The following is a 27,369-nucleotide window of genomic DNA, read 5'->3' as shown; positions in this document are numbered from 1 at the left end:
CATACAGATATTAACGATAGTAGTAATGTACCGTAAACCAGAAAATCTAATAAGAAGACAAAAGTGGAAACAGTTCCTAGCACAATTCGCTAACAAAAAAATATAATAATCACTGGAGAAATATAATAATACAAAAAATATAATAATCACTTTAACGCACACAATATAGCGTAGAATTGCAAGAATACAGATACTAATGAAACCATACTAGCAGATATAACATGGGACGCGGGTATGATCATAATTAATTCGAACACTAAGAGCTACAGATTGAGTCCCAGATGCGCACAGTAATAAACGGACACAGCAAGCTGAGTGAAACGGACACAGTAACAAACGGACACAGACCAAACAGACACAGTAATAAACGGACACAGTAACAAACGGACACAGACCAAATGCGCACAGAGCGAAACGGACACAGTGCGAAACGGACACAGACCAAATGCGCACAGAGCAAAACGGACACAGTGCGAAACGGACACAGACCAAATGCGCACACTGCACATGCGCACAGACCAAATGCATACACGGAAAGTTGCAAACCCATATGATGCAATGAATGCTTTGCACGCACACACACACACACACACACACACACACACACACACACACGGGGGTGCAAGGGGAGCCTTCGGCCCCTCTCCCGCACCCACCCCGTCCAAGTCGCTAACCTATGTGGACTTTACTCTGCTTGCAATGTACATGGATTGCATTTGGTCCGTGCGCACGTGCAGTGTGCGCATGTGCAGTGTGCGCATTTGGTCCGTGTGCATTTGGTCCGTGCGCATTTGGTCTGTGTTTGTTTTGCACTGTGTCCGTTTCGCTCTGTGCGCATTTGGTCTGTGTCCGTTTGTTACTGTGTCCGTTTCACTCAGCTTGCTGTGTCCGTTTATTACTGTGCGCATCTGGGACGCTCCCGAGCTACATGGGAGATCATAATAAAGCTAGTTCAAACTTGGACCTAATAATAACTTCCCTAAACATGATAGATAAAATTGACTATGAACAAGAAGGTGACACGTGGGGTTCAGATCACCACCCTATTAATATTCAAATATGTACGTCAACAAAAAGATATATAAAGAAGTCAAATAGAATTACAAAAAAAGAACACTAATTGAAAGGAGTATGGCAAAAAAATGTTGGAATGGTTCAAGTCAAATCTAAACTGGAGAAAGGAAAAACCAATGAAATTATATAATAGCCTGGTGAAAGAAATGATAAACGCGTTAGCAAAAAAAAAGCCACTGAACAATAATCCTCAAAAAACAAAGGAAAAGGATGCACAAAATAACAAGCAAAATGATAACAGGAATCGACAGAAAGACAGCACAGAAAATAAAAGAAAATCAAGTCAAAAACCATGGTTGGACAAAAAATGTAAAGAATGCATAGAAAATAGAAAAAAAGCACTCAAACAGTTTTACAAAACTCAGACTATGTTCGACTTTATAGAATTCCAAAAGGCAAATGCTCAAGAAAAAAAGTAATCAATCAAAAAAAGAGGATGTCTCTTTATAATTTTATTGAAAGCATTAACAAGAACATAAGTATGAAATATGTACGGAATAGACTTAGAATACTCCGCAACCCCAGTAAAACGATTAATTGGAATAAGTGGCAGAACAAAAACAGAAATGAAACGATTATAGCCAAAATGCAAGAATATGCCTCAAGCTAGACAAAAGTTGAAAAAATATAAAAGATCAAAGAGCACAAGAAAGAAAATTTTAACAAAAGTATCAAGGCAGAAGAACTAAGAAGAGTATTAAAGAAGGAGAAAAAACAATCAGCGCCAGGATTAAACCATGTGGAATATTCGATGCTAAAAAAATTACCGAGAGAACTGGAAGATGTACTTACATTCATTTTCAACAAAATTTTCGAGGGAGAAATGGAAATCCCAGATAAATAAAAAAAGTTTCAAGTTATATTCATTGATAAGCAGGACAAGGAGGATGTAAGGCCAATCTCACTGTCATCATGTATGAGAAAAATGTATGAAAGAATAATAGCTGAAAGGCTCAACTGGTGGGCAGAAGCCAACGATGACAAACAACAGGCAGGCTTCAGAAGAAGAAAATCGTACCTGAACAACTTGATGAAGTTAACAACACATATAAACACGCATAAATTAAGAAATAGGAATACCTTGGTAGCATTGATAGATATATCTTCGGCCTACGGTAATGTGCTTGTTTAAGATTCTCGCATTCTCTACACCAAAATTTCTTAATTTTATTGCCAACATTGTTGAGAGTTGGTCGGAGAGATTTTCTTTGCAAAACATTGCCAAATAAGATAATGTTTTGAGAGGAGATCAACAGATCTCACACTTTTCATCCACAACAACAACGGTTCGATGAGAGGTGCCACGAGTTAAGCACGCCACTGAGGCCCAATCCGGGCCGCGAGAGAAGATCGGCGCATGACAAGTAGCAAAAGATTTGCTATCGTCGTCGCTGATCTCCAATCACCCTCGGCGGTCTCAGGTGGCCTTGCAAACTCATGGTGCGGCGGAATTCAATTGGCTCATCTCGATCTTTCCGAGTTTTCGTAACACTCGTAAAAAGAATTCGTCGTCGCCGACTTACTCGACCATTCACCCGAACATCGTACGGACGCGTCTCCGCTCTCGCGCGAAGAGTCACCTCTCTTTCAACTCTTGAAGCACCGCTAATAATTTTTCGCGTGAATTCCGCTCACCAAGCGCGTGAAGGGTTCTCCGATCTACCCATTCGCGATCCTTTTAACCGCGAGTGCGTGGAGAAGTGAACGTATCCACAACTGTACATAATTTTAACTCATGTAAATAGTGTATAATAGACAAGAAATACAGTTTTTTTGTGACTAGACCAGTGTAACTCCACTTATCCCAACACTCCTGAACAGTGCTATATGATGTTATGATCAATAAATTACTGGAAAAAAGATGCCCAAGCAAGATAATAAACTCTATTAACAAACTATTATATGTAAGAATCGTTGATTTTAGCACAGAGGATGGTAACATAAGAAAAAAAGTTAACAAAGGTTACCACAAGGAGCTGTCCTAAACCCAATATTGTATAATATATACACAAATAAAATCACGAGTACAATTCCGAAAGAGATAAAACAAGTCCAATTTGCAGACGACGTGGCTATATTCTGCAGCAAAAAATAATTTACATCAAGAATAAAACTAATAGAGAGTGCTTTAGAAGACACACAAGAGGAATTAAATAAAATCGGGCTAAAGATAAACCCTCGCAAGACCAAAATAATTGAATTTAATAAACAAGGAATAACAGACAAACAGAAAGGATTAAATTTGAAAACGAAGAAATAAAACTATTATCAGAAGCAAAATTCCTTGGCATATGGATGGATACAAAATTAAGCTTTGACAAACAATGTAACGTAATAAGAGATAAAGCAAGAAAAGCAAACAACATATTAAAATATGCAAATAAGGTAGCAAGAGGAATGGAGGTAAATACAACCCTCCTACTATATAGAAGTTTAATTTGAGCCACAATGAAATATGGAATCAAAGCCTATCTACCCATTAACAGGAATGAAGCAATGAAAGCACAATTCATGAGTGCGAGAACAGCCATGGGATACAGAAATAGCACGCCAACAAATGTCCTACTAGCAGAATCAAAATTACTAAGTATGACAAATAGAGCAAGATTCTTAGCAATCATATGGTCAAGATTGTAAGTAAAAACCCGACATCAAGAAATGAAGAAATAGAGGGAATAAAAGAGCTAGATAAAGAAGAAATGAAATACAAAATGATCTCTCCATGTTACAAGAGAAGTATTGCAGTGGAAGCTTGGAAACAGGTTAAAAGGGATACCGATGCCATAAAAACATTCAAGAGAAGAATTATTCAAGACAAACTAATGGGATGTAATAGACAATTTAACGCTAGATATGGAAATTGGAAAGCAATATAGCATCAAGGAGAAAATAATAGAAAAAGAGTTACTTCAGGACATTCAAGGAAAATACGACTTAAATCAGGATACAATTAGGATTTACACGGACGGTTCCAAGTTGGAAGAGGAGCCATCAGTGGGATGTGCCTTTCTGGTAGAAAACAAAGAAAGAGGATACACGAGTCTTAATAACGCAGCTACAGTGTTTACAGCGGAAGCATGCGCAATAGCGAAAGCCCTGGAATGGGTCTACTATCCTACACTTGGCGCGAGACACTACCATGCCTCTTGATTATTAGTTTCAATAAGTTTTTTTCAAAGCTAATAGTATTTCTGTAAGCAAAATGCGCGCCATGTGTTAACAGATCGGCAACAGATTTTCTCAAAAGTTGATAACAAAATAAAAGTTAATTGGCATTAATTGTTTTAGCAATATACTTACAATTTACAGAGCTTACTCGCAGAATTTGATAGCAGACTAATGGCAAGAATCGAGTAAAATCTGCACGTGCAAGCAATCTGACTGCAGATTAATAACAAAAAGTGCAAACCTCGCTCGATCACTGACATCAACCTGTTTACATAGCATGATCAACAGGTTTTGTCATATCGATCTTTGTTTGCAATTTGTAAACACCTTGTAATATTACAGATATATTTTTGCAATTTGTCAGCCTTTATGCTTGACAACGGTTGATAGCAAACAATTGGCATAATCAGTTTTCAACAAACTTGGCAATTTGGAATTTTTTAATAAGGAACGAAATATCACGTAATTCGATTGATGAATTTTTATTATTAACAATTACAAAAGTCGATCTTTTTTATGCAACATCCATCTAATTTAGAATTAAAAAATCGTCGATAAGATCTAAGTTAGTCTGCAAGAGATTAAATATCAAAATCTGCTTTAAATGAAAGCTGATTTTCAATGTTATTCATATATTAATCTAATAGCTAACTTATTATTTTACTATTTTATTAAATTATGGCAATTGCAGAAAAAAAGAGAATGCATAGATGATAAATCTATTACATGTGTCATGAAGCAAATGTAAAACAAGGTGATAAGATAATAAATATTTTAATGTTAACATTATATAAACAATTTCTTAAATATAATTAATGTAATCCAAAAGACAGCAAAAACAAATACAACTTTTATCATTTGGTGTATCCAATAAAATCTGAAATTAAAAGTTTTGTTTATATACAATAAATTTAAACTAAAAGAAGTAATTGAAAATTTACAAAAATTATTCGTTACCTTTTATATTTAATACGGCTGATTTCTAGAGTATTACCATCATCCTTGACTAAGTAGAGGTGTAAGCCCTGATAATGATCAATAAAATATTTTGTCCAGTTAAATTCTATCATGTTAAACTTAAATAATTGTTGATCCATTTTATTGAGACGATCCCACATTGCATGAACATTGTCAGTAGAATAAGTCCACTCTTTATTACAAAAAGGTTCGATTGCTTTGGAAAATTTGTCGATCTTTATATACAACTTGCACATACTGAAATACATGAGAAATTACTAAAACTTTTTATATTGTAAATGTAATTTTATTTGATTAGATAGATATAGACTATTGTACATAATTATGAAGTGTACAGAATTATTAATCTATTAAATATGTATAATAGTTTTATTTCTAATACCATGGACTACGATTTATACAGATGCTTGCAATATCCATAAATAAAGCCGGAAGAAAGTGACCGAGCCAAATACAAATTTTATAGGATGCTTTATATCGTAAGAAAGTCATTAAGGGTATGTATATGGCATTTCTCAAGGGATATGTTTTACTCATGTCGAGAAATGAGTTTTTATAGTCATTCCAAGTAGGCCCATCAATTGGTGATACAAAATTATAAATTAACATATCTCTGCCTCTCCTAAAAAATTCATTAAGATTTAGTTAAATTATGTATTATATTTTTTTATGTAACAGTGTTACAATTACATAAATATTCACAAATTATAGTAATACCTTAATATTTAAAATATTTAAATATACATCTTCATATAATAATAGAAGTTTATTGTTAATTTTATAAAAATGTTTATTGTTAATTTTAATAAAATGTTTTGCTCGATTACTCTATGTATTATTATTGTTATTATTATTATTATATATTATAAACATTTACATATAAATAAATATGCAATAATAAATGTTACGTCCGGTAGACTCCACGATTTCCCTTTGTCAGAAAAACAAATAATTTACAAAAGAAATTCCGTTTTAACGGTCTCTGATAATTTTTTATGCGTCTAGGATTAGTCTGTTAGAAACGTAATGACAAACATAGATGGACGAAACGACCAAGTTGATAATTCCGACTTCTTTTGAATATTGAGTCAACAAATAATAAATTCTAAAGATAGAAATTCAAAAACAAACATGGGATCTAAGCAAAGTTTCACGTTTCCTCACAAAAAATGAGCAATAAAGTATCTGAACATAAGCAAAAAATAAATAACCGTTTCCTCCATCTGCAACCTATACCGTAGCACGTCTAGCACGATAAAAAAAAATCATTTATCTCTTAAACCCAAAGGGAAGATAACCTACGCGATAGGTCGGATCTCTTCGATAAAATTGAAAGAAATTGTGGGAAGAAACAGAGAAACTTTTGATAGATTACTCAACGTATGATTGGGCAAAGAGGAAAAACTATTTTTCCAATAAGAAAACTTAGAATTCACCCACCACACAATCCTGAAAAAGAATCCTACCAGTTAAAATATTTGAATCATCCACATCTGGATCCTCCCTCTGTAAGACTCTGTATATATAATACCAAATCTTGAAGAGTCAGTTAGTTAGTTGTTAGTGATGAGTTCAGTTACGTTTAGAGTTTTTAGAGTTACGTCAGTAGTTAGTTAGTTAGTCAATGAGTATCATGAGTTGTGAGTGCAGTACAGTTCAGAGTTTGCAGTTCGATTCGCAGTAACGAGTAAGAGAGTTAGTCATTTAGTTAATAATTATGTAGAATCATTGAGCAAGTAAACTTTAGTGCCGTTCGATCCGGTCAAGAAAACCCTTTGATTTCGACGAATTCGTTCGAGAACCAGTAATGAGTAAGTCCCACTATCACAATTTATTTCTTTGTTTTTACGTTACTCATCTACTCCCTTCCGTTTTAATTCTTTAAGACACCCTTCTATTATTTATAAATAATTCCCTCACACTCATACAAACTTGAGGCTCCCGTGTGCGAATCTCAAGTTCCCGACACCATCTCACAACCCTGAGGAATCTTTGTGTGATCCTCAAATATCCCGTCACCATCTCACAACTTTGAGGAACCCTCGTGCGATCCTCAAGTTATCCCTACGCCATCCCCTAATCTTGAGGAACCCCCGTGTGATCCTCGAAACGTCCCCGCTCCTCCTCTTTCTCTTACTTATTCCTAGATCAGTTCTCTAAAACCCGAAGATGTTCCACCCTCACTCTCTCCCACGTTATTCTTTATCCTCTTACAATTTCAAGCATCTCTGTTTTCCCCATGTAACCATTTAATAAACCCTTCGTCTATTTCTTTGCTCCGCGTTTACCGTTAATACTATAGAATAAAAAAAAAAAATCTCTTGTTTCCTTTTCTCCGCCCACCACATACTTATTTAATATTTGTATAACTATATACATACTCACTATGCGTTTTAAATTCGATTATACCGTTATTACAAAATTGTCAATTGACGACTTCAGCACTTATTTGTATTTTCTTTTTCTTTTTATTTTTATTTGTTATTAGAATAAATACTTTTGTTAATTTTACACCAACTTCGTCATTCATTTAAGTTTCAACGACCTCTCCTCATCCCGAACAAAGAATGCACCTGGTCCGATCCCGAGTTAAAGCGATTCAATTCGTTGACTCGAAACTTGGACCGACGGACGTACGACTTGAAACGGGTTATAGCGGGCCTATCGGCACGTTGACCTATATTTTTGAGTCATAAAAAGTGCGTTCGACCCGAGGCACCTACCCTCTCTTAAACAGTGTGCCTACAGGAATTTTACACGTTTTGTTACGTTCTTCCCTGCCTTACCTGTTTTGCCTGAAATATCCTTCCTACCGAATAAAGAGTAAAATCCCATAAGGCTGGACGTAACATAAATAAAAAGTTATAATAAAAAAATTATGTGTAAAATTAAAATTATATTATAGTCTACTATTGTCTGTGGCAATAATTAAAATAATAAAAGTAAGATTGTATATAAATTAATTGCATTAATTGATACGTAAAGTAGTGGCATTGTTTAGTACACGGTTATACCTTGATTGATTATGGACGTCCCAAGCACTAACAATTAATGCATTTGCGGTGAAATCGACTGGCACTAGATTTGCCTTGGTACTAGAATCACAACGTTGAAATCTTGCTAATCCAAATAGTGAAGACATGAACAAGCCAACTGGTCCATACTTATTGTCGATCCATCCAACGAGTGGCTCACTGGCACTAGATAAAACTGTAAGAAATTTTAACTATTTTTTCTTGTAGATTTATATATGAAAAGTGTTTAACAAAAGATAAGAGAAAATTTAAGAATAGATTTTATATGTAAGTAATAAAATAATATTAAATAACAAAATTGCTCGTTTTATTAGTTTGATTTTTAATTATAATTGTTTTCAATATTCCCCCTTATGTTTGAAGCTTTTTTTACATAAATATATTTGAATATTTTTATAATTTATGTCTTTCAAGACTGACAAAATTGTCGGCACGCAATTTATACAAGCTAAGAAAATTAATAGAAAAATTATATTTAGTATCACCCTTTCAGAAAGGATTTCTGATATCAAGACAAAAAAATTTTTGACATACGTAATCTTATTACAGTCTCATGTAGTATAAAATTAAAACAAGACAGATTAAGATTAAATCAGAAATTTCTATCTTCCGATCAATTTATTCTTAAATTTAGAATATCATAAGATTGTCATAAATTTACTAAATCATTCTAAGAAAATTAATAAGATAGGCATCAAAAGTCATTTTATTCTAGATTTAAGACCTTTCTATTTAAGAATAAAATATTTCTTCTTTGATAATAAATGTGATTGGGATTATATCGATCCTATCTTATGATAGATCAAAGAGTAATAATATTAGGTCCAGAAATCTTTTCTGTAGGTGTGAGAGTCTCTGCAGACCAAATAATTTCGATTTTAACTTTATCTATATGTTTAAAACATTTATTGGTCAGAGAATTAACTTTCTATTATTGTATAAACGCGTCGTTTGAAAAAGGACTTACTTTAAGATATACTAAAGAGATGTGTTGCGGAGAATAATATCATATGCCTCTATATGATATTTACAGACATTACTTACACACGTAATAAATGTGTGTGTGTGTATTAGTGTTATGGTTAGATGACTTCAAATTATTTAAATAATAATAAGATAAATTATATAGAAATGTATCCTAGGTAAAATAAACATGGTTTTATATTAAATTTATCTAAATAAAAAATTATATCATTTTATTAAGATAATTTTAGGATTGCGAAAGAAAATGTTGTTCAAAAGTACTACGGTTTAGAATATATATCAAACAATATATTTATATTTAAAAAAGTTTTGTTAATCACAGTTTTTCAAATAATTCAATTGAGCAAAAAGTATTTTTCTTGTAATTTGAATAAATACGCAAATGAACATCAAAATTTAAACGTATAGAGAATATGTAACTCACAAAATTTATGATAATAAAGTTTTTGTAAAAGTTTTAAACTTATAATTTTTGGGCAATTTTTATATTATACTATTATTTTTTGATTTGTGAAGTCCGTTGTTGTTACATTAAAAAAATTATTTATAATAATATAAATTTAGAAGTTAAAACTAAGAATTGCTTCATACTCGTTTAGCTTAATTATATATAATTTTATTCCTGTAATTACACAGGCACACAAAAAAAAGTGGTTGGTCCGACGCACTAGATTAGTCAATCCTTATGTATTTCGACCCGCTGAATCCGAATCCAAGGTCAGAATTGCAACGTTTGCTCGCATTTCTTAACCTCAAAAAAATTTTTTTTTTAATGTTGGTCCGGCGCACCAAACTAGTCTATTCTTATACATTTTGACCCGCTGAATCCGAATCCAAGGTCAGAATTGCAAAGTTAGCTCGCATTTCCTAACCTCAAAAAAATTTTTTTTTAATGTTGGTCCGACGGACCAGACTAGTTTATTTTTATGTATTTTGACCCGCTGAATCCAAATCCAAGGTCAGAATTTCTGAATTGGCTCATTTTTTCCTAACCTTAAAAAAAATTTTTTTTTTGTAATTAATGTTTTATTGTGTGCCTGTGTTATTGGACAGAAACTCATTTTAATTATATATATTTATTTTTTATATTGTTTAATATTTTTCTGGATAAACCGAGAATGATATAAAGACAAGTTATGCATGTCTCTTTAATAAATCAATTAGCGTAATGTTTTTACAATGTTTAACAATTTGTTCATAGCAATTGCAAAACTGATTTTTGCAAAGTGTTTTTTATGTCAGATATGTTTTTTATACTCTTTTTTTCTTTCTGATTATTATTGTGTAGCTATACTCTTGCAGGTTTAGCCATAAATCTTAAGGGGATACTAAACTGCATTTATCATTAATTTTCGGACACCGAAATCTTTTTATTGATTGCATGGAATTGAAAATCCTTCTCCAAAATTAAAATACAGATAATAACGCGGTGCGCTGCGATCAATTTTATACGAAAAACGAAAGAAAGTTAGAAAATTATAGTTTTGAGCTATATCGACTTCTGTAGTCGACTCGTGAAAACATTGGCTGCGTATAAAAGTTTTAGACTTTGTACGTATAAAATAAGCATGGGGCGCACTTCACATTTCAGCAAAGAACAATACTGTGCTTTTAGAATGAGCCTAGGAACCTTAGAAAAAAAGTTTTCAGTGTTTAAAAGGATCTTATCTGTTTTATCGTCAGAATTGTACAATTTGTTCCAATGTACAACTTTTTATTGCATTTACAGAATTAAGAATTCTCCACAATTAATTCTGGAAAAGGATTTCTAAATCTATAAAAGAAATACATACAAAATTTTGTTAATAACGTGCTCAAATGACTCTACATTATTGACCTCGATCAAGTTTGACGAGCAGTTTAGCATCCTCTTAATGGGTAATAAACTTTTAAAGAATCTGTTAATTTTTATAATTATTTTGTTACCTATGCCAGGCCGAAATATTCCAACTGGTAAATCTCCGCTTTCGTATCTGAGAAATCCTTCCGCCATTGCTTTTGTGAATGTATAAGTATTCGGCCATTGTGATACAATTCTAGTCAAATAATAATTTAATTATCTATATTAATACATTTTATTATTTTATTATACTGCATATTACACATACCTAGATATCTTTTCCTTGATTATATTTTCAGGTAAATTACGTGTAAACGTAATAAGATTTTTGTGATTAATAGGATATGAGTAAAATCGTTCTTCAATATGGTCCACATAGCAATTCGCATATACGGTTGACACGTGAATAAATGACTGCAAGATAAAAAATCGTTAAATTTAATTTTTTAATTTTTTAAAAATAAATAAACGTACTAATACCGATAACTTTTGTTAAAAATTGTTATTCATTGAAGAGAAAATGTATGATATTTGGAACTAATAAAAAAATAGTTCCAAATATTATTTTATAGTATTTAAATGTTATTAAAAAAAATTTTTTTTATAGTGTTTAAATGTTAATAAAGAATTATTTTAAAAGATAATTTTATTTCCGAGCAGAGCTGAATTCTCTTAGTCGGTTTCCTAGCCGGATGAACAGGCTCAGGATTATAATACAATCATAATACAATGAGATAACAAGGCACAACTTGTAGATGTGATATATGTAATATATTAAGAATAAACAAAAATAAATCTAATTGAACATGATCAAATATATAAAATTCTAAATTCTAAATGTTTAAAATAAAAATATGTTTAAGGCAAAAGTTAATTATAAAATACAGTGAGATTATGGTTAACGACATTTTTTTCTCTCAGTATTGATATGTAATTATCAGACCAAAAAATTACCTTTAAATTTATCATGTGTTTTGCAAGCTTTAAGATGGTAGCAATAGCTTCAATGTTTGCTGCCGTAGAAACTTTGATTTCTTCGTTAAAATGTAAATTTGCTGCCATATGAAAAATGACGGATACCTATATATTATATTAAAAATATTGCACTATAATATTTTTAGTTAAAAAATTAGGTAAAAGAAAAAAAGTTTATTAATTTTTAATTACGTTAATTTATACAGTGCAACTTCCCAATAGGACTCCTTGAATAAGCCCGCTTCCTCGCTTTTGCATTCGATCGCGATCCTCCACTATACCACCTTTCTATTCGAACTTACATTTCAAACATGACCCTCTCAATAAGACCACATACTATGTGCGTAAAAATGCACACATTTTTTACACCATATAATGTTAAATTATTTATTAATTATTAATATATTTAAATAATTATATTAAATAATGTACATTAATAAAATTGAGAACAAATCTTTAAACTTGCATATTTGTATTTTAAAACTACATATATTTTAAAATTACGGCCGGCCCTATTAAGAGGAAAGTGAATTTTTCTACGATGACGCGGCGGCGGTGCCGAATTAGTGGGGGGCCGTCAATTCATGGAAAAGTATTCTCCTCCGATCCAATCGCGGAAATATAGAGAAGTTGCACTGTAATTAAATTACAATTAGATTATGATTTATAATTAGATTATGGTTAGATAAAGGAAGATCATCAATACACTGCAATTTTTCTTTCGTATTTATTTGAAAAATGGACAATTTATTTAAAATTATGTTATAAATAGAACAGATTATACAGCTTAGATTTTTAGTAAGAAAAATACAGTTTGTGTTCTACAATAATTTTATATTTTATACCATACATTTAAAAAAAAATACAAAAAAGAAAATATTAACAAAATAGTTTAAAAAATTATAAAAATGTAAAATAATATAAAATAATTATTTAATATAATATAATTAATAAGGTGTGTTCTCTATTTTTTAAACTATGTAACTTGCAAAAAATAATACAAATTTTATTTTTATTTTTGAAGAAGTTATTTTAACAAAAGAACTCCATAAATGTGAATAAATGTATATAAACTTTAAATTTTTTATATCTCTAACTAAATTATGTTTTTGTCAGTATTAATAATACAATGCAATGTTTAATTTTCGAGAAATAAAAGGATGTCACTTTAAGAAGCTTATTCCATTGAGAAATGACAAAATGACTCATTAAAATAACATCAATGTTTTTTGCATCGAAAATACATCAACTTAACGTCGATTCGATATTTTTTCGGAGAGCATATTTCACTGGGATATCAGTATTGACGATTTTCCTTTATATATAAAATCTGTACTCTCGTTTAAAACAATAATTTTTATTGTATTAAAATATTATAGTACAGATAAAATAATTAAAGTAATCTGAATTAAATACTTTATTTATTAAGATGCTCTTGTCATTTGCTGACAATCCAAAGTCTTCGACATTTAAATCACCTATAATTGGGACGACTTTTTGGCGGAAATTCGGTACTTCCTTTTTTACTCGATTGTAAATCTACACAGATCACACATATCTTATATGATAAGTTACAAATACACATTGCGATATATTATATTAATTTGATATTGTTTCCTAGATTCTTACAGGTTTTTCAAATATTTCGTCTAGTCGACTGTTGGGGCATTTATTATTTTTTGATCGTATCAGCAGATATATCGTGGAAATATCGGCACAACTTCGTAATAGTTTTTCAATCAAGACTTTTCCAAGAAATCCGGTACCTCCTAAAAAATAAATAAAACGTAAATTATACACGCACATGAACACACACACACACACGCGCGCGCGCGCGCGAAGAATTTAAAAGCCATTATATAGAAAGAACATTCTATTTTAATCTGAAAATCCTCTGAATAGTTCTTTTACATTAGAAGTGATCAAAAATGTTTAATTTTTGTGTAATTTTTTGTACGTTAAGATTCTGCATGTATTTTTAAAAAAATTTGTCCTTTCTTATATTTGTGCATATAGAAACAAGTTGTGGTCTAACTTTGTAAAAAAAACTTTTTTTAACACTTTTAGAAATCTGTTTTCCGTCCTTGAAAATATTAAAATTTTTTTTTATAAAAACCATTTTAAATATGTTTTGCTAAAGAAAGTTATTAGAAGCTTTGACTATATAAGTATGGACTACCAGTAGCTAACTTCAGACTGATAACTAAGATGTGTCGCGCCACAATCGACCAATTCAGAAATTGGAGAACTAAAATAACGTTAGGGTTGCGTTCAGAAACGTCACCCAAATGTTCTTGGGTATCATTCTATCCTTAGAGAAGAGAAGAGATTAGAGAGGGCAGAGGGGGAGAGAGAGAGAGAGAGAGAGAGAGAGAGAGAGAGAGAGAGAGAGAGAGAGAGAGAGAGAGAGAGAGAGAGAGAGAGAGAGAGAGAGAGAGGGAGAAAGGGATGAAATAAGAAACTAAAATATCAGGTAAGATTATTTGTTATGTAAGAAAAGGAATTTAAAGATTGTTTGTTATAGAAGATTAGGAAATAAAGTAAGGACATAACATTGATTTGACATTTCGCGTACTTTTTAGGAAAGAGATAGATAAAGAGATATATAGATCTATAATAAATAGATATATAGATATATTGATATATAGATATATATAGATAGAGAGAAAGAAAAATACGGAACAACATAAAAAATATAATATAATTTATAAATAAGTTAATTAAAATTATATACTTTAAAATAATCAAATATATATATATTATATAATAATATCTTTAAAATTTTTAAATTTTTTTAGAAAGAAGGAAATAGGAAAGGAAAGAGATATTAGGTCGATAAATAAATCAAGAGATAGAAAGAGAAAGAAAGAGAGAGAGAGAGAGAGACAGATTACGAAAAACAAGAAATTAGAAGGAGAAACAGTGATTTTTGCAGAAAAAAAGAAACGGAAAGAGAGAGAAAGAGAGTTTAAAAGGAAAGATATTATGAGAAATATCAGGTAATAATATAATAAGAAATAACGACGTTGCACAATAATGTCTGTAATCTGTAAATGTATATGTTTATATACATATTTTTTTAGATATATCTTTAATTTGTTTTAATTATAAAATTTTAAGTTGTTAATTTTTATAGAAGTAAAGGAAAGAGATAGATAAATACATAGATAGAAAAATAGATAGATAGATAGATAAAAAGGAAGTGAGAAATAGGGAACGACATTAAAATATAATGTAAGAAAAAACAATGATTTTTGTAGAAAGAAGAAAGATAGACTAAGAGTTAGAAGAGAGAGGGACAGACAGAGAGAGAGAGAGAGAGAGAGAGAGAGAGAGAGAAAGGGGGAAGTAGAAATAAGAAGAAAAGGTAGATAGATAGATAGATAGGAAGAGAGAAATAGGGAACAACATTAAAATATAATATATAATTTATAATTTAATTAAAAATTTTACCTTAAAATAGTATGTAAAATATATTATATGACAATAATATGTTTAAAATTTCTTAATCTTTTAGAAAGAAAAAAGAAGGAAAAAAAAGAAATAGGTAAATAGATAGAGAAATAGAAAAAGAGAGAGATAGAGAGAAAGATTACGGAAGACAAGAAACTAGAAGAAGAAACAGTGACTCTTTTTGCAGAAAGAAGGAATGAAAACAGAAAAAGAAAGAGAGAGAGTTTAAAAAAGAAAAATTAAGGAGAAATATCAAGTAATAAGGAAATGACATTGCACAATAATGTTTCTAATGTATGTTTATATATACATTTCTTTTAAATATATCTTTAAAATTTTTTAATTGTAAAATTTTATGTTGTTAATTTTTGTGGAAGAAAAGAAAAGAAATAGATAAATAGATAGATAAATAGAGAGGGAGAAAGAAATAGGGAAGAACACATTAAAATATAACATATAATTAAGAAAAACAACGATTTTTGTAAATAGAAGGAACAGTAAGAGAGTGCAAAAGAAAAAGAGTAAAGGATAGAGTGTTAGAAAGAAGTAATAAAAAAACATATCAGGTAATATTTAATCTTTCAATAACATTATTAAATATTATCTGTATATGTATGCTTATGTATGGAGTTAAATAAATTAACATTTTGCATACTTCTCAAGAAAGAGATTGATAAATAGATATATAAATAGAAAAAGAGATAGAAATTTGGAACAACATGAAAATATAATATAATTTATAATTTAATTAAAAATTTTTTTTTTTAATAATTCATAAAATATATATCATGTAATGATAATATCTTTTAAATTTTAAAATCTTTTAGAAAGAAAGAAGTAGGAAAGGAAAGAGATAGGTAGATAGATAGATTTAGAGATAGAAAGGGAGAGAGAGAGAGAGAAAGAGAAAAAGAGAGATTACGGGATTCAAAAAATTTAAAGGAGAAACAGCGACTTTTGTTGTAAAAAGAAACGGACAAAGTGAGATAAGTTTAAGAGAAAAGAAATAAGAAGAAATATCAGGTAATATTAAAATAAAAAATAACATAGCACATCATGTCTGTATATTTATGTTTATAAATATATTTCTTTTAAATTTATCTTTAAATTTTTAAAATCTTTTTTAATATAAAATTTTTAATTTTTAATTTTTATAGAAGTAAATAAAAAATATGGATAAACAGATAGATAGATAAGTAGATAGAGAGGGTGTGTAAAATAGGCAACAACATTAAAATATATAATTAGGTAAAACAACGACTTCTGTAGACAGAGGGAACAGATATAGAGTGCAAAAGAGAATGAGAAAAGAGTAAAAAAAAAGTAATGATGGGAAATATCAAATAATATTTAATTTTTTAATAACATTGTTTAATATTGTCTGTACATATACGCTTATGGAGTTTTAAATAATTTGGCATTGTGCGTATTTCTCAGGAATGAAATTGATAAATAGATATACAGATAGATCGAGAGGGAGAAAGAAATATGACAACATGAAAATGTAATATTAATTATAATTTAGTTAAAATTTTTACTTTAAAATAATACATTAAATATATTATATAATAATATCTTTACAAGTTTAAAATCTTTCAAAAAGAAAAAACTTGGAAAGAAATGATATTGATAGATAGGTAGATTAAAAGATAGAAAAAGAGAGATAGATAGATAGATAGAGAGAGAGAGAGAGAGAGAGAGAGAGAGAGAGAGAGAGAGAGAGAAGGGTAGAAAAGTAATTAGAAGGAGAAACAGTGACTTTTGTAAAAAGAATGTAAAAAAAGGAAAAGAAAAAGTGAAAAAAAAGAAATAAGAAGGAATATCAGGTAATAATAAAATAGGAAATAACATTATACAATAATATTTGATGTTAATATAGGTATTTCTTTTAAATATCTTTAAATTTTTTAAATTTTTTCCAACGTAAAATTCTAAATATCCTTTTATTTTATAAATACAAATGTATTAATTAAATTATAAATTATATTTAAGTGTTATTTTCTATTTTTTTTATTACTACCTGATATCTATCTCAATCTCTCCATTCCTCTCTTTTCCTCTCTCTTTTTCTCTCTTTATCTTTAATCTTTTTCCTTCCTTTAAATTCTCTCTTTTTGATAAAATTCATGTTCCATCAAATACGTAAAGTACGCAAACTATTAAAATGTAATATTTTAAATTATTTATCTTTTTTCTTTCTCTGTATTAAATTATAATTTAATTTATATTTATAAAATAAAAGTAAAAGGATAAATGGCGCGCGCAAAGTGCGCGCAATGTTGTGTTCTAGTTGGAATAAAAAATATATAAAGAAATAATAGATTGCAAAAGAAAGAAAGTGATAACGAACGGATGTCAATTAGAATTTTAATGTTTAGCAAAAAAAAAAAAAAAAAGAAGACGGCACAAAATTTTATAGAATGAGAAAGGAACAGTTTTGCAAACTTGCATGGTAGGCGCATCATAAAATTCGGAATTGAAATATAGGTTACAAAAATAAGAGAGTGTTTTGGAATGAAGAATATTACTTAATACAAATGTTTAGTAAGTTGCATGATAAATAAATACCTGTGATGAAGATCGACTGTCCGGCATAGAAATTCTGTATTGGCGTTCTGCGTATTTCAGTTTCCATGTTTTGTTCACTTATCATAATGCGTAAAATTAACACTAAGATTTAAAAATTAATATTTTTTAATCTAATTAATATTTACTGATTTTCGAACTTTCTTTAGCAAATATTTACTAGATTTGCAGTAACTTCGAAGATTGAGACTTATAAAGAAAGTCTTGTTCCATATATATATATATATATATATATATATATATATATATATATATATATATATAAGCGTATACTATGAAATGGTCTGGTATGAGTTAAAAGAATAGTATTTTTTTTTAGTTTTATAAAGAATTTTTCTATTACAATTACGTGTGACGACCCGTACGATTATTCTTCAGTTTACAAAATATCAGTCCGCAATTAGTACAGGGTATTCTGTGCTCCACTGGCTGCTTCGTTCTTTTCTCGCCCTTTTATATACAATAACTCAGTATTAGGCCTACCTTTCTATCAATAAATTAACTTTCTCGATTCAACTTGACCTTTATCTATCTTTTTCTAATTTTTGGTACTGGAATAGGATAACAAGTAAGTTAAGTAACGCAAAAATGTGGAAGGCGTGTGAAGTAGGTAAAGGGGCCAATCCATGGGGCTCCAAGCAGGGTGAAGGGTGTGGAAGGGGGATAAAGCGGGAGAAAAAACCAGTCCGTATCTGGGTCCGTTGAGGGTGGGGGAGGGGACGCAATAAAACTCTGTCCTACATACTTGTCTACATACTTGTCTACAAGGTGTTTCCTTAGGAAACGACTCTAAGTAAGTATCGATAATCTTTATTAGGAAAACGATTTTTTTCGGACTGCAGTTTTTCTAATATTGTTTACCTCGTCGGTACCGATTTTTTTCACAATAAGCACTATTTTGATGTTCGCTACTTGATTGAGATTTGTTACGGCGAACGCGATACTGGAGATCTGCGTAAACTGCGGAACAACAATATCGACAGTTTTAACTAGTTGATCGTTACATCATTGCAGCCGTCCAGTTCGAACATACGACGTACAATCAGCTTGATTATTACTATGCGTACGTTTTAAGATTCCAGACGTATGAAGCATCGTTGATTACATAAATTCTGACCGTTAATGGTCCAACACTTATAAAATTGTACGAGTTTTTGTAATCGGTCCGGAGGAGATTCAGAACGTTTTATCGCTGCTCGTAGATTTCCTTTCACGTTTTAAGAGACATTACTAATTTTAATTTTATTTCTTTCTTTCACGTACGTAAATCATACATTGATGAACATTGGCTCGTACATGTTCTTTCTTCTACATGTACATACGTAACCGTGCGCGTATCTCCTCTTTCCCACTACCGCTCTCATACGCGTTTTTATTACACTAGAATTGACTAGTCACTGGAACATTGCGCGTGCTTCGCGCGCGCCATTTAATCTTTCACTTTTTTATTTTTATTTTATAAATATAAATTAAATTATAAATTAATACAGAGAGAGAGAAAGAAAAAGAAATAATTCAAATAAAAATTCAATTTAAATATTACATTTTGATAATTCGCGTACTTTACGTATTTAATGGAACATGAATTTTATCAGAAAGAGAAAATTTAAGGGAAGGAAAAAGATTAAAAATAGATAGATAGATAGAGAAAGAGAGAGAGTAAGAGAAAGGGAGGGAGGGAAAGAGGGAGAGATTGAAATAGATATCAGGTAGTAATAAAAAAATAGAAAATAACATTTAAATATAATTTATAATTTAATTAGTAAATTTATGTTTATGAAATAAAAAATTGTTTAGAATTTTATATTGAAAAAGATAACAAAATTTTTAAGTGTTACGTCCGAATAAATATTTCACGCCGTCCGTCACGAATGTCACGATAATATAAAGCGTCGCGCCGCGAAACGCGTTACTATAGCAACCGGACGCTGGCAGACTCGCGCACTCTCGCTACCGGGGCCTAGTCCAGCGGAATTAGACTGAAAAAGAGCCGTTTTGGGAAAAAATTGGTAACTTAGGTTTTACTGTGCGTAAAGCACAATTAATATCCGTAGATTAAGATAGGTACGTTTGCCACTCGCAAAAAGCTGGGGGTTATTGCAAAATTACTGATTAAGGTGAGAAAAAAGTAGTCTTTTGCTTGCGCCTCGTAAACTAAAAGCGGAATCAAAAAAAGTTTTAAATAAAAGTTGTTCGTATTAAGTAGAGCTACAATAATAAATTTGGTTCACTAAGATCGGTCGATTAGTTTAGTTGTAAAGTAGAAAAAAACCATGAAAAATGGCCATTTCTTACAGTGTTAATAACTTTCTTAAAAATTAACTCAAGCATTTAAAATTGTAGGAAAATATAGCTTTTATGACGATAAAAAAGTGTACCAAATTTCATCAAAAAATGTTAACAGCTTTTCAAATAATGTCTATTGTTCATCCAAAACGCGCTCCACTAAAATTTAATTTCTACATTTTTGAGATCATGCACGAATCCGAACCAAAGTTTTTTTCTCTTTTTAAAAAGTATCATGTACCGGTATTGCGAAATGTGCAATGCAATTAAGTGCCTCAAATAAACGTGTAAAAAATAAGCTTAATTAACAATTAAATAACTTTTAAAATATTAACGCTATCAAAATGGAGTAAAATACATTTGAAAGATGCGATTTTTCTTTAAATTAAAAAAAAATATTGTTCTAAGTTGCTTAGAAGCCGAGATAATTTTTTTCTTTGAAAAATCACTGTTGCTACAGTTATGAACATTAAGAGCTGAAATTTTGACAGCGTCGTAATAAATAGCTAAAGTAATCTTTCCCAAAAGTTCGATGCTATTCATGAAGATTAACCACTGTAACCATGTTAACAAAAGTAGTATTACTTGAGAGCGGCGGCCGCGCGCGCACATTGTCTGCTAGCGCGTGGCCAGGCGAGCGCGTACAAAATTGATCTGGCACGTTCAAATTATTTCAATCGTCAATATCTCGGGAACTAAGCGTCCTAAAAAGACATTTTTTTTTTAATGGGCTATTTCAACGAGACAAGACTAATGAGCTAAACTATTTTCTTATATCTCCTCAAATAAACGTTCTAATTAATTTTTTCCTTCTTTAAATTATTTATTTGACGCGTTAAATATGTGTAAATAATTTATTTACTTGCGGACCAAAAGCCGGTCTTAACATATTCTTCCGGACGCTTGACGTCCGCTTTTGAGAGCAGGTTTAGAATTTTAAAATGATTTTGCGTACCTCTTTGTTCTGCGTCATCCTGATTAAGTCTCACCGTAATGATGCATGCGTCTTTGTGTCCTGCCTTGAAGATTTTCTTTTCTTCCTTAGCACTGGGCAGCTCACTAGGGTTGAAAATTATTTTGCCGTTCTTGAAATGTAGGGTTTTCTTATGTAGTTCTTCACTCGTGTGGTAAGTTGAGGTCATTGTATTCCTTGAGTTCTGTGTCGTTGTAGAGGCAGCTGATGATGTGTCTTTATCAAATATTGGGAATGTCAAATATTTAAAAATAAATAAATAAGAACGAAAAATTTCAATAAAAAGGACCTTGAAATAAAAGTAGCTTAAATTAATTGTTTTTTATTGATATGCATATAGGAATACAAATATAGAAATCCTTGTAGTAGTACGATTTAGGAAACTTGACAGGTTTTATAAAAATATAAATGTAATTTTTACAATAATTGTAAATATGTATATGCTATAAATTTAAAATATATTATAATAATCCTTTTTATAGAAAAATATAAAACTTTAGTGTAAAATTATATGCTTACATCATTATCACTATATACTACATATATAATACTATATAAATAAATAAAACGTTATATTAGTTGTACTTAATTCTTTTTAATGTGATAGCATGCACAAAACGAGCCATAATCTGTTAATTTTTGTCTACATTACTGATTTCCCATTTACTTCATAATTTAATTACTATAATAAATATTGTTTATATTAAATAAAACTGTAAAACATTGAAGAGGTATAATTTAGGCGACCGGTACGCATTCAGCAATTCTTCCCTAGTAACAATGTGTAAAAATATGTAAAGCCTACAATAAACGCAATTGCCGATCGCAGATCGCGGATGCAGTGACCTATTAGAAGCGTCAGTAATATTATTAACACCTTTGTTTGATTCGAATGTACATCTGTGACCTATGATGTGCGTTCTGTGTTTTCTATTAAATTTACACATTGTTTTAATTGAATATTCTGCATGTTATTTTATTAATATTCAGGCTTTCCTTAATTAAGAAATCTTTAACGTGTTAATGTTATTGAAAAATTTACATATTCTTACAGAAAATTTTTATGTATTCTTTTTTTATGTATTCTTTGTAAAAAAAGTCACATGTTAAAAGTAATTTATTAAAACATTGTGTATCAAATCATCTAGGGTAAAGGCGGGCATTATGGCGGGTAATATGGCCACAATGTCCGTATAATATTGAACATTCTAAACATTGATAAACGTTGATAATGTATAAAAACCAATTATTGTAGCTATTATTGAAGTTTGGTAACAAGAACCTCTCTATTTTGTTGTTATTTGTGGTTTGGTGCTTCATTGTTCTCCATACCATTAAAATATACACGTCAAAGTCAGACATCGCACTTCCAACTAAGCAAGATTTTCAAATTAAAACAAAATAATTTTGGCTTTTTTTATTACACATTTCAAAACTTGAGCCTTAGCTATATTTTTGTAATAAATTTATTGTCCTAAATTTATTAGCTTTGCCCATTATTATAATATAATGCACATTATTAAATCTATATTCGGTGGCTAATATGGCCAGCAAGTGCAACGAGAGAGCAGCGAGTATAACAGAGTGTAGAGTACGCCAGTGCTGAGAGTGACAATAACAGCGAAGCAAGAAAATAGTGATCACAACAGCGTGCACAAATAGCGGGTGCACAGATTTAACATTCTGATTAAATGTTTATTTTGCAATGTTTTTTTATTAAATGTTTATTTTTTTAATGTGTATGTTTTAAATGTTTCAATGTTTATGTTCTGTACGATTAAAATTACCTCATTTTTGCAAAATATTACTGCTTTGTACATTTTTCTTATAGTTGGCCATATTACCCATCCCACGTTTAATATGGCCAAGACGCATGCTTTCAAATTCTTTTTTTTTCTTCGAATATGGATAGATTTTAATTGATCAAGACATTTTGTCATCAAAGCTTATTAAATACATTAGAACTTCAGAAAGTTACAAAATAAAAAACCAGCGGTTTGAAAATTATGACCTCAAATAAAAACTATGGCCATAATGCCCGCCTTTACCCTAATTATCCAATTTAATTACGTGGAAAACTGAAAAGAAGCTAACATGTATTTTTCCATTATCTATTATAGAGTGGATATAATTTGCCCACGTTTGAAATGGCCACGCGTAAATTTGACTACGTTCAAAATGGCCACGTTCGAAATGGCCACGTCTGAAATTGATTCTCAAAATATATCCACTTTTTACCGCCAGTCACAATTCGATAGAGAAATGACTTTCTTTTGTACCTGGCCAGCAGCATTTTGCAAGTTGTTTTTCGATTTTTCTGCTGTCTTTTATTCAGTTCATGTGGAACCCATTTTTCCATCTTCTAGATCTTTCCCATGGGTTTCAAACGTATGGAGACGGCTTTTCGTGTCACATTTAATTGATCCGCGAGTTGTTTTGGGGTTTGAGCGTCATCCTCATCGAACAATGCTTGCAATTTGCTGTTTTCAAACTTTTTCAGTGGTCTTCCACGTTCTTCGTTTCTCACGTCAAAATCGCCACTTTTGAATTTTTTAAACTACTCAAAGCACTGTGATTTACCAAGAGCATGCTCACCTTAAGCTTCGACAAGCATTCGATGCGATTCTGTAACAGTTTTTTTTCAAATGGTATGATAATATAATAATGCAATTTTTTTGCATTAAACACATAAAATTTATATAAATTTTATTTTATATTAAAAAGTACAAAAAAAAATTTAGCGCATACGTAAAGTTATGTTAGCATTTGACTGATTTTCTTTAATATCTAAAGCATCTTTACTGTAACAGATCTGAACATAGAAATATTAAACATTTTTTAACGCGTCTCACTTATCAGTGGGATTTAACTCTAACATTTTGGTAATTTTGTTTTTAATTTTGTCTAAATAATTTTAGGAATCAAGTGGTGCTATACCAGGTCTGTAAATATGAAATCGGATTTGCCCATAGATAGTGCTAGCTGTCAATGTACTTATCGTCAAACCGCATTATTGGCGCCATTTTTTTGTTTTGACATCTGATAAAGATTTTCCACTCACAGCAATACAAGTTTCATATACAACAGCATAGTTTTTAATAGCGTTGAACATGTCGACTTTTGTGCCTGGAAACTACGATTTGCGGACAGCATTGATTTTCTGTTACCGTTTGAAGAAAACTGCAGCAGAATCGCATCGAATGCTTGTCGAAGCTTATGGTGAGCATGCTCTTGGTAAATCACAGTGCTTTGAGTGGTTTAAAAGATTCAGTGGCAATTTTGACGTGAGAAACGAAGAACGTGAAAGACTACCGAAAAAGTTTGAAGACAGCCAATTGCAAGCATTGTTGGATGAGGATGACGCTCAAACGCAACAACTCGCGAATCAATTAAATGTGACACGAGAAGCCGTCTTCATACGATTTGAAAGCCATGGAAAAGATTCAGAAGATGGGAAAATGGGTTCTACGTGAACTGAATGAAAGACAGCAGAAAAACCGAAAACCACTTCGCAAATTCTGCTCGCCAGGTACAAAAGAAAGTCATTTCTCCATCAAATTGTGACTGGCGATGAAAAGTGGATATATTTTGAGAATCCTAAGCGTAAAAGATTATGGGTAACTCCAGGCAAACCATCGACATCGACTACAAGGCCAAATCGCTATGGACGGAAGACAATGCTCTGTGTTTGGTGGGATCAAAAGGGTGTGATCTATTATGAGTTACTAAAACCTGGTGAAACCGTTAATACTGAACGCCAACAACGAATGATCGATTTGAATCAAGCTTTGCGTGAAAAATGATCAGAATATTAAAAAAGGCAACACAAAATGATTTTGCTTTATGATAATGCACCATCACACACAGCGAAACCGGTCAAGGAAACGATTGAGGCATTTGATTGGGAAATATTTTTGCATGCGGCTTACTCACCAGATTTGGCTCCATCCGATTATTACTTATTTACACCGATGGGACACGCACTTGCTGAGCATCGCTTCACATTTTACGAAAATGTACGAAAATGACTCGATGACTAGTTTGCCTCAAAAGAGGAACAGGTTTTTGGCGTGGCATCCACAAATTGTCAGAGATGGAAAAAATGTATAGCTAGCGATGGACAATACTTCAAATAAAATATTTTTTATTATTTTCATACAACAAACGTGTATTTTCCATACAAAAATTTCAGTTTTATATTTACATACCTGGTATATACGCCTATATTCAAGATGTGCTCTTAATTTGTTAATGCAATTTTCAATTATTTTATCTTTTTCGTGTTTATTAAACGCAAAAGGAGAATAAAATGATAAGAAAACGCGCTAACTTCTTTAGAAACGCGTTCCAAATACAAATCATAAAGTACAAAGCTATTATTTTATTAAGTCAATAATCCTTTTTTATAAATTTACACTTATATTTTTGTCTTTCAATAAATTTTTAAATGTATATAAAAGAATCATGTGAAAACGGAAGAGCAAACAATGATAGCGTCACTATTAATATTTCCAATATAATTGATTTTATTAAAAAATTCCATTGTGTCCAAAGTGCCATTTTACTATTCTTTGACCTTTCCTTATTTAGGAAATCATATGTGACGTAATACGTATCAATGTTATTGAAAAATTTATATATTCTTTTATGAAGAAAATTGCATTTTAAAGGTCACTCATTAATACATTATTCTAAATCATCTACATATAATTAAATTTAATGCAATTAAAAAAGACTAAAAAAAAATTAAACAAATGTATTTTTCCATTATTTATCATACTAGAACACAACATTGCGCGCGCTTCGCGCGCACCACTTAGCATTTTTATATTGAACATTGCACTTATTCTTCTTCTGTAATATTACTCTCACATACTTTATCATATTTAATGCCCTTCTCTATCTCACGCTCCCTCATTCTCCCTTTCCCCCTCTCTAAATTATTAATTATATTATTAATTATATTAATTATATTATTTTCATATTGTTCAATATTACTCTTACACACTTTACTTTCTTATTTAATCCTCTTCTATATCTCTCACGCTCTCTCATTCTCCCCCCTCCTCCCCACCTCTCTCTCTCTCTCTCTCTCTCTCTCTCTCTCTCTCTCTCTCTCTCTCTCTCTCTCTCTCTCTCTCTCTCTCTCTCTCTCTCTGCGGTGAGTACAGCGTGCGGACGCACTTTTCTTCGCTCTGTAATTTTTCCGCTTTTACTGCTTGTCTTGCTCTTCGGGGCTTTCTTTTTGCAGTCACACGGTCAAGGGCACACTTTCTTGACACTCTCCTCTTAGGTGAGTGTCCACTCATCTTTATTACACACGCTACATTAAAATTTCTGATTCGGACGCACCGTCATACTTTGGAGAACTTCTTCTGTCCTGTCATCTCCATTGGCTATCTCTTTTCTGCGCACGCGCCACCTCCGCCTGCTGCCTCTTTCTGTACTTCATCGGGCTACCGGGTCTCTGCCTTGCCTCAGCGGTGTGAGCTCTGCGTGTTCTCTGTATCTACTGGGTGTTCAGTTCGAATCTTTATGGTTAACATAATAACAGCGTAGTGTTAACAGTGACTGACAGCTTTCGTTTTCTACCTGTGATTGTTACGCTCATTATTCTGAGTGTTAGCTGTGTAATTACTTAGTGGCTCATGCATTTTTGTTAATATACTGGGCGCTTTATATCTGCGTGATTTCTCAGTGTTTCTTCGCTTATTTGTGCGGTTTTCGGGTTTAGTTTTACACACTGTGACTGCTATCTTTCACACTGTCTAGTACAGAGTTTTTGGGGCATATTCAGTGCTTATCGAATTTAACTTATGTCACCCGTGTGCGCTAAGTGTAAGAAGTCGATCGCGACCGCGCTAGTTGAATGTGTATGTAAGAGAACGTTTCATCCTGGGTGTGTTAAATCCTACTCTGTTAATAAGTATGCCGATGCGTGTTGTAAGTCGCTCTCTTCATCTCTGAGCCTTCCTCTTACTCCTGTGGCTGACAACAACACATCTTTTAATTTTAAC

General features: G+C 31.2%; 1 protein-coding gene and 1 long non-coding RNA gene across 4 annotated transcripts; one reads left to right on the top strand and one right to left on the bottom strand.

Moving 5' to 3' along the window:
- Positions 1–4,330: 4,330 nt before the first annotated feature.
- Positions 4,331–19,102, bottom strand: LOC118645554 (fatty acyl-CoA reductase wat-like). 3 transcript variants are annotated; one of them, XM_036286864.1, is made up of 11 exons: positions 18,443–18,527; positions 18,076–18,152; positions 13,684–13,823; positions 13,471–13,593; positions 12,034–12,159; positions 11,348–11,493; positions 11,166–11,275; positions 8,235–8,430; positions 5,603–5,842; positions 5,200–5,457; positions 4,331–5,119 (listed from the first exon to the last, which is right to left on the bottom strand). In XM_036286864.1, the coding sequence occupies exons 2-11, from the start codon at positions 18,140–18,142 to the stop codon at positions 5,029–5,031; spliced, it is 1,497 nt and encodes a 498-aa protein (XP_036142757.1). In that variant the 5' UTR covers positions 18,143–18,152; positions 18,443–18,527; the 3' UTR covers positions 4,331–5,028. The 3 variants fall into 3 exon arrangements, with proteins under 3 accessions (XP_036142757.1, XP_036142755.1, XP_036142756.1); XM_036286862.1 differs by having other exon boundaries at positions 4,332–5,119; positions 18,076–18,177; positions 18,437–19,102; XM_036286863.1 differs by having other exon boundaries at positions 4,332–5,119; positions 18,437–19,100.
- On the top strand, positions 14,476–15,358 carry LOC118645555. The gene is made up of 3 exons (XR_004963263.1): positions 14,476–14,527; positions 14,853–15,053; positions 15,315–15,358. It is a non-coding gene; the product is annotated as an uncharacterized LOC118645555 (long non-coding RNA).
- Positions 19,103–27,369: the final 8,267 nt, after the last annotated feature.

Source organism: Monomorium pharaonis, chromosome 5, assembly GCF_013373865.1.
Source record: "Monomorium pharaonis isolate MP-MQ-018 chromosome 5, ASM1337386v2, whole genome shotgun sequence".
NCBI classification, from domain to species: Eukaryota; Metazoa; Arthropoda; class Insecta; order Hymenoptera; family Formicidae; genus Monomorium; species Monomorium pharaonis.
The sequence above is the reverse complement of the archived record's forward strand: the minus strand, read 5'-3'. Positions and strand labels throughout refer to the sequence as shown.

Excerpts from the sequence above, each read along its gene's own strand:
- LOC118645554 (XM_036286862.1), bottom strand. The coding sequence starts at position 18,160 with ATGATAAGTGAACAAAACATGGAAACTGAAATACGCAGAACGCCAATA. Across the intron at positions 11,494-12,033 it reads AACACATGATAAATTTAAAG|TCATTTATTCACGTGTCAAC; the intron begins GTAATTTTTTGG and ends TTTATCTTGCAG. Across the intron at positions 5,843-8,234 it reads GACGTCCATAATCAATCAAG|GAGAGGCAGAGATATGTTAA; the intron begins GTATAACCGTGT and ends TGAATTTTTTAG.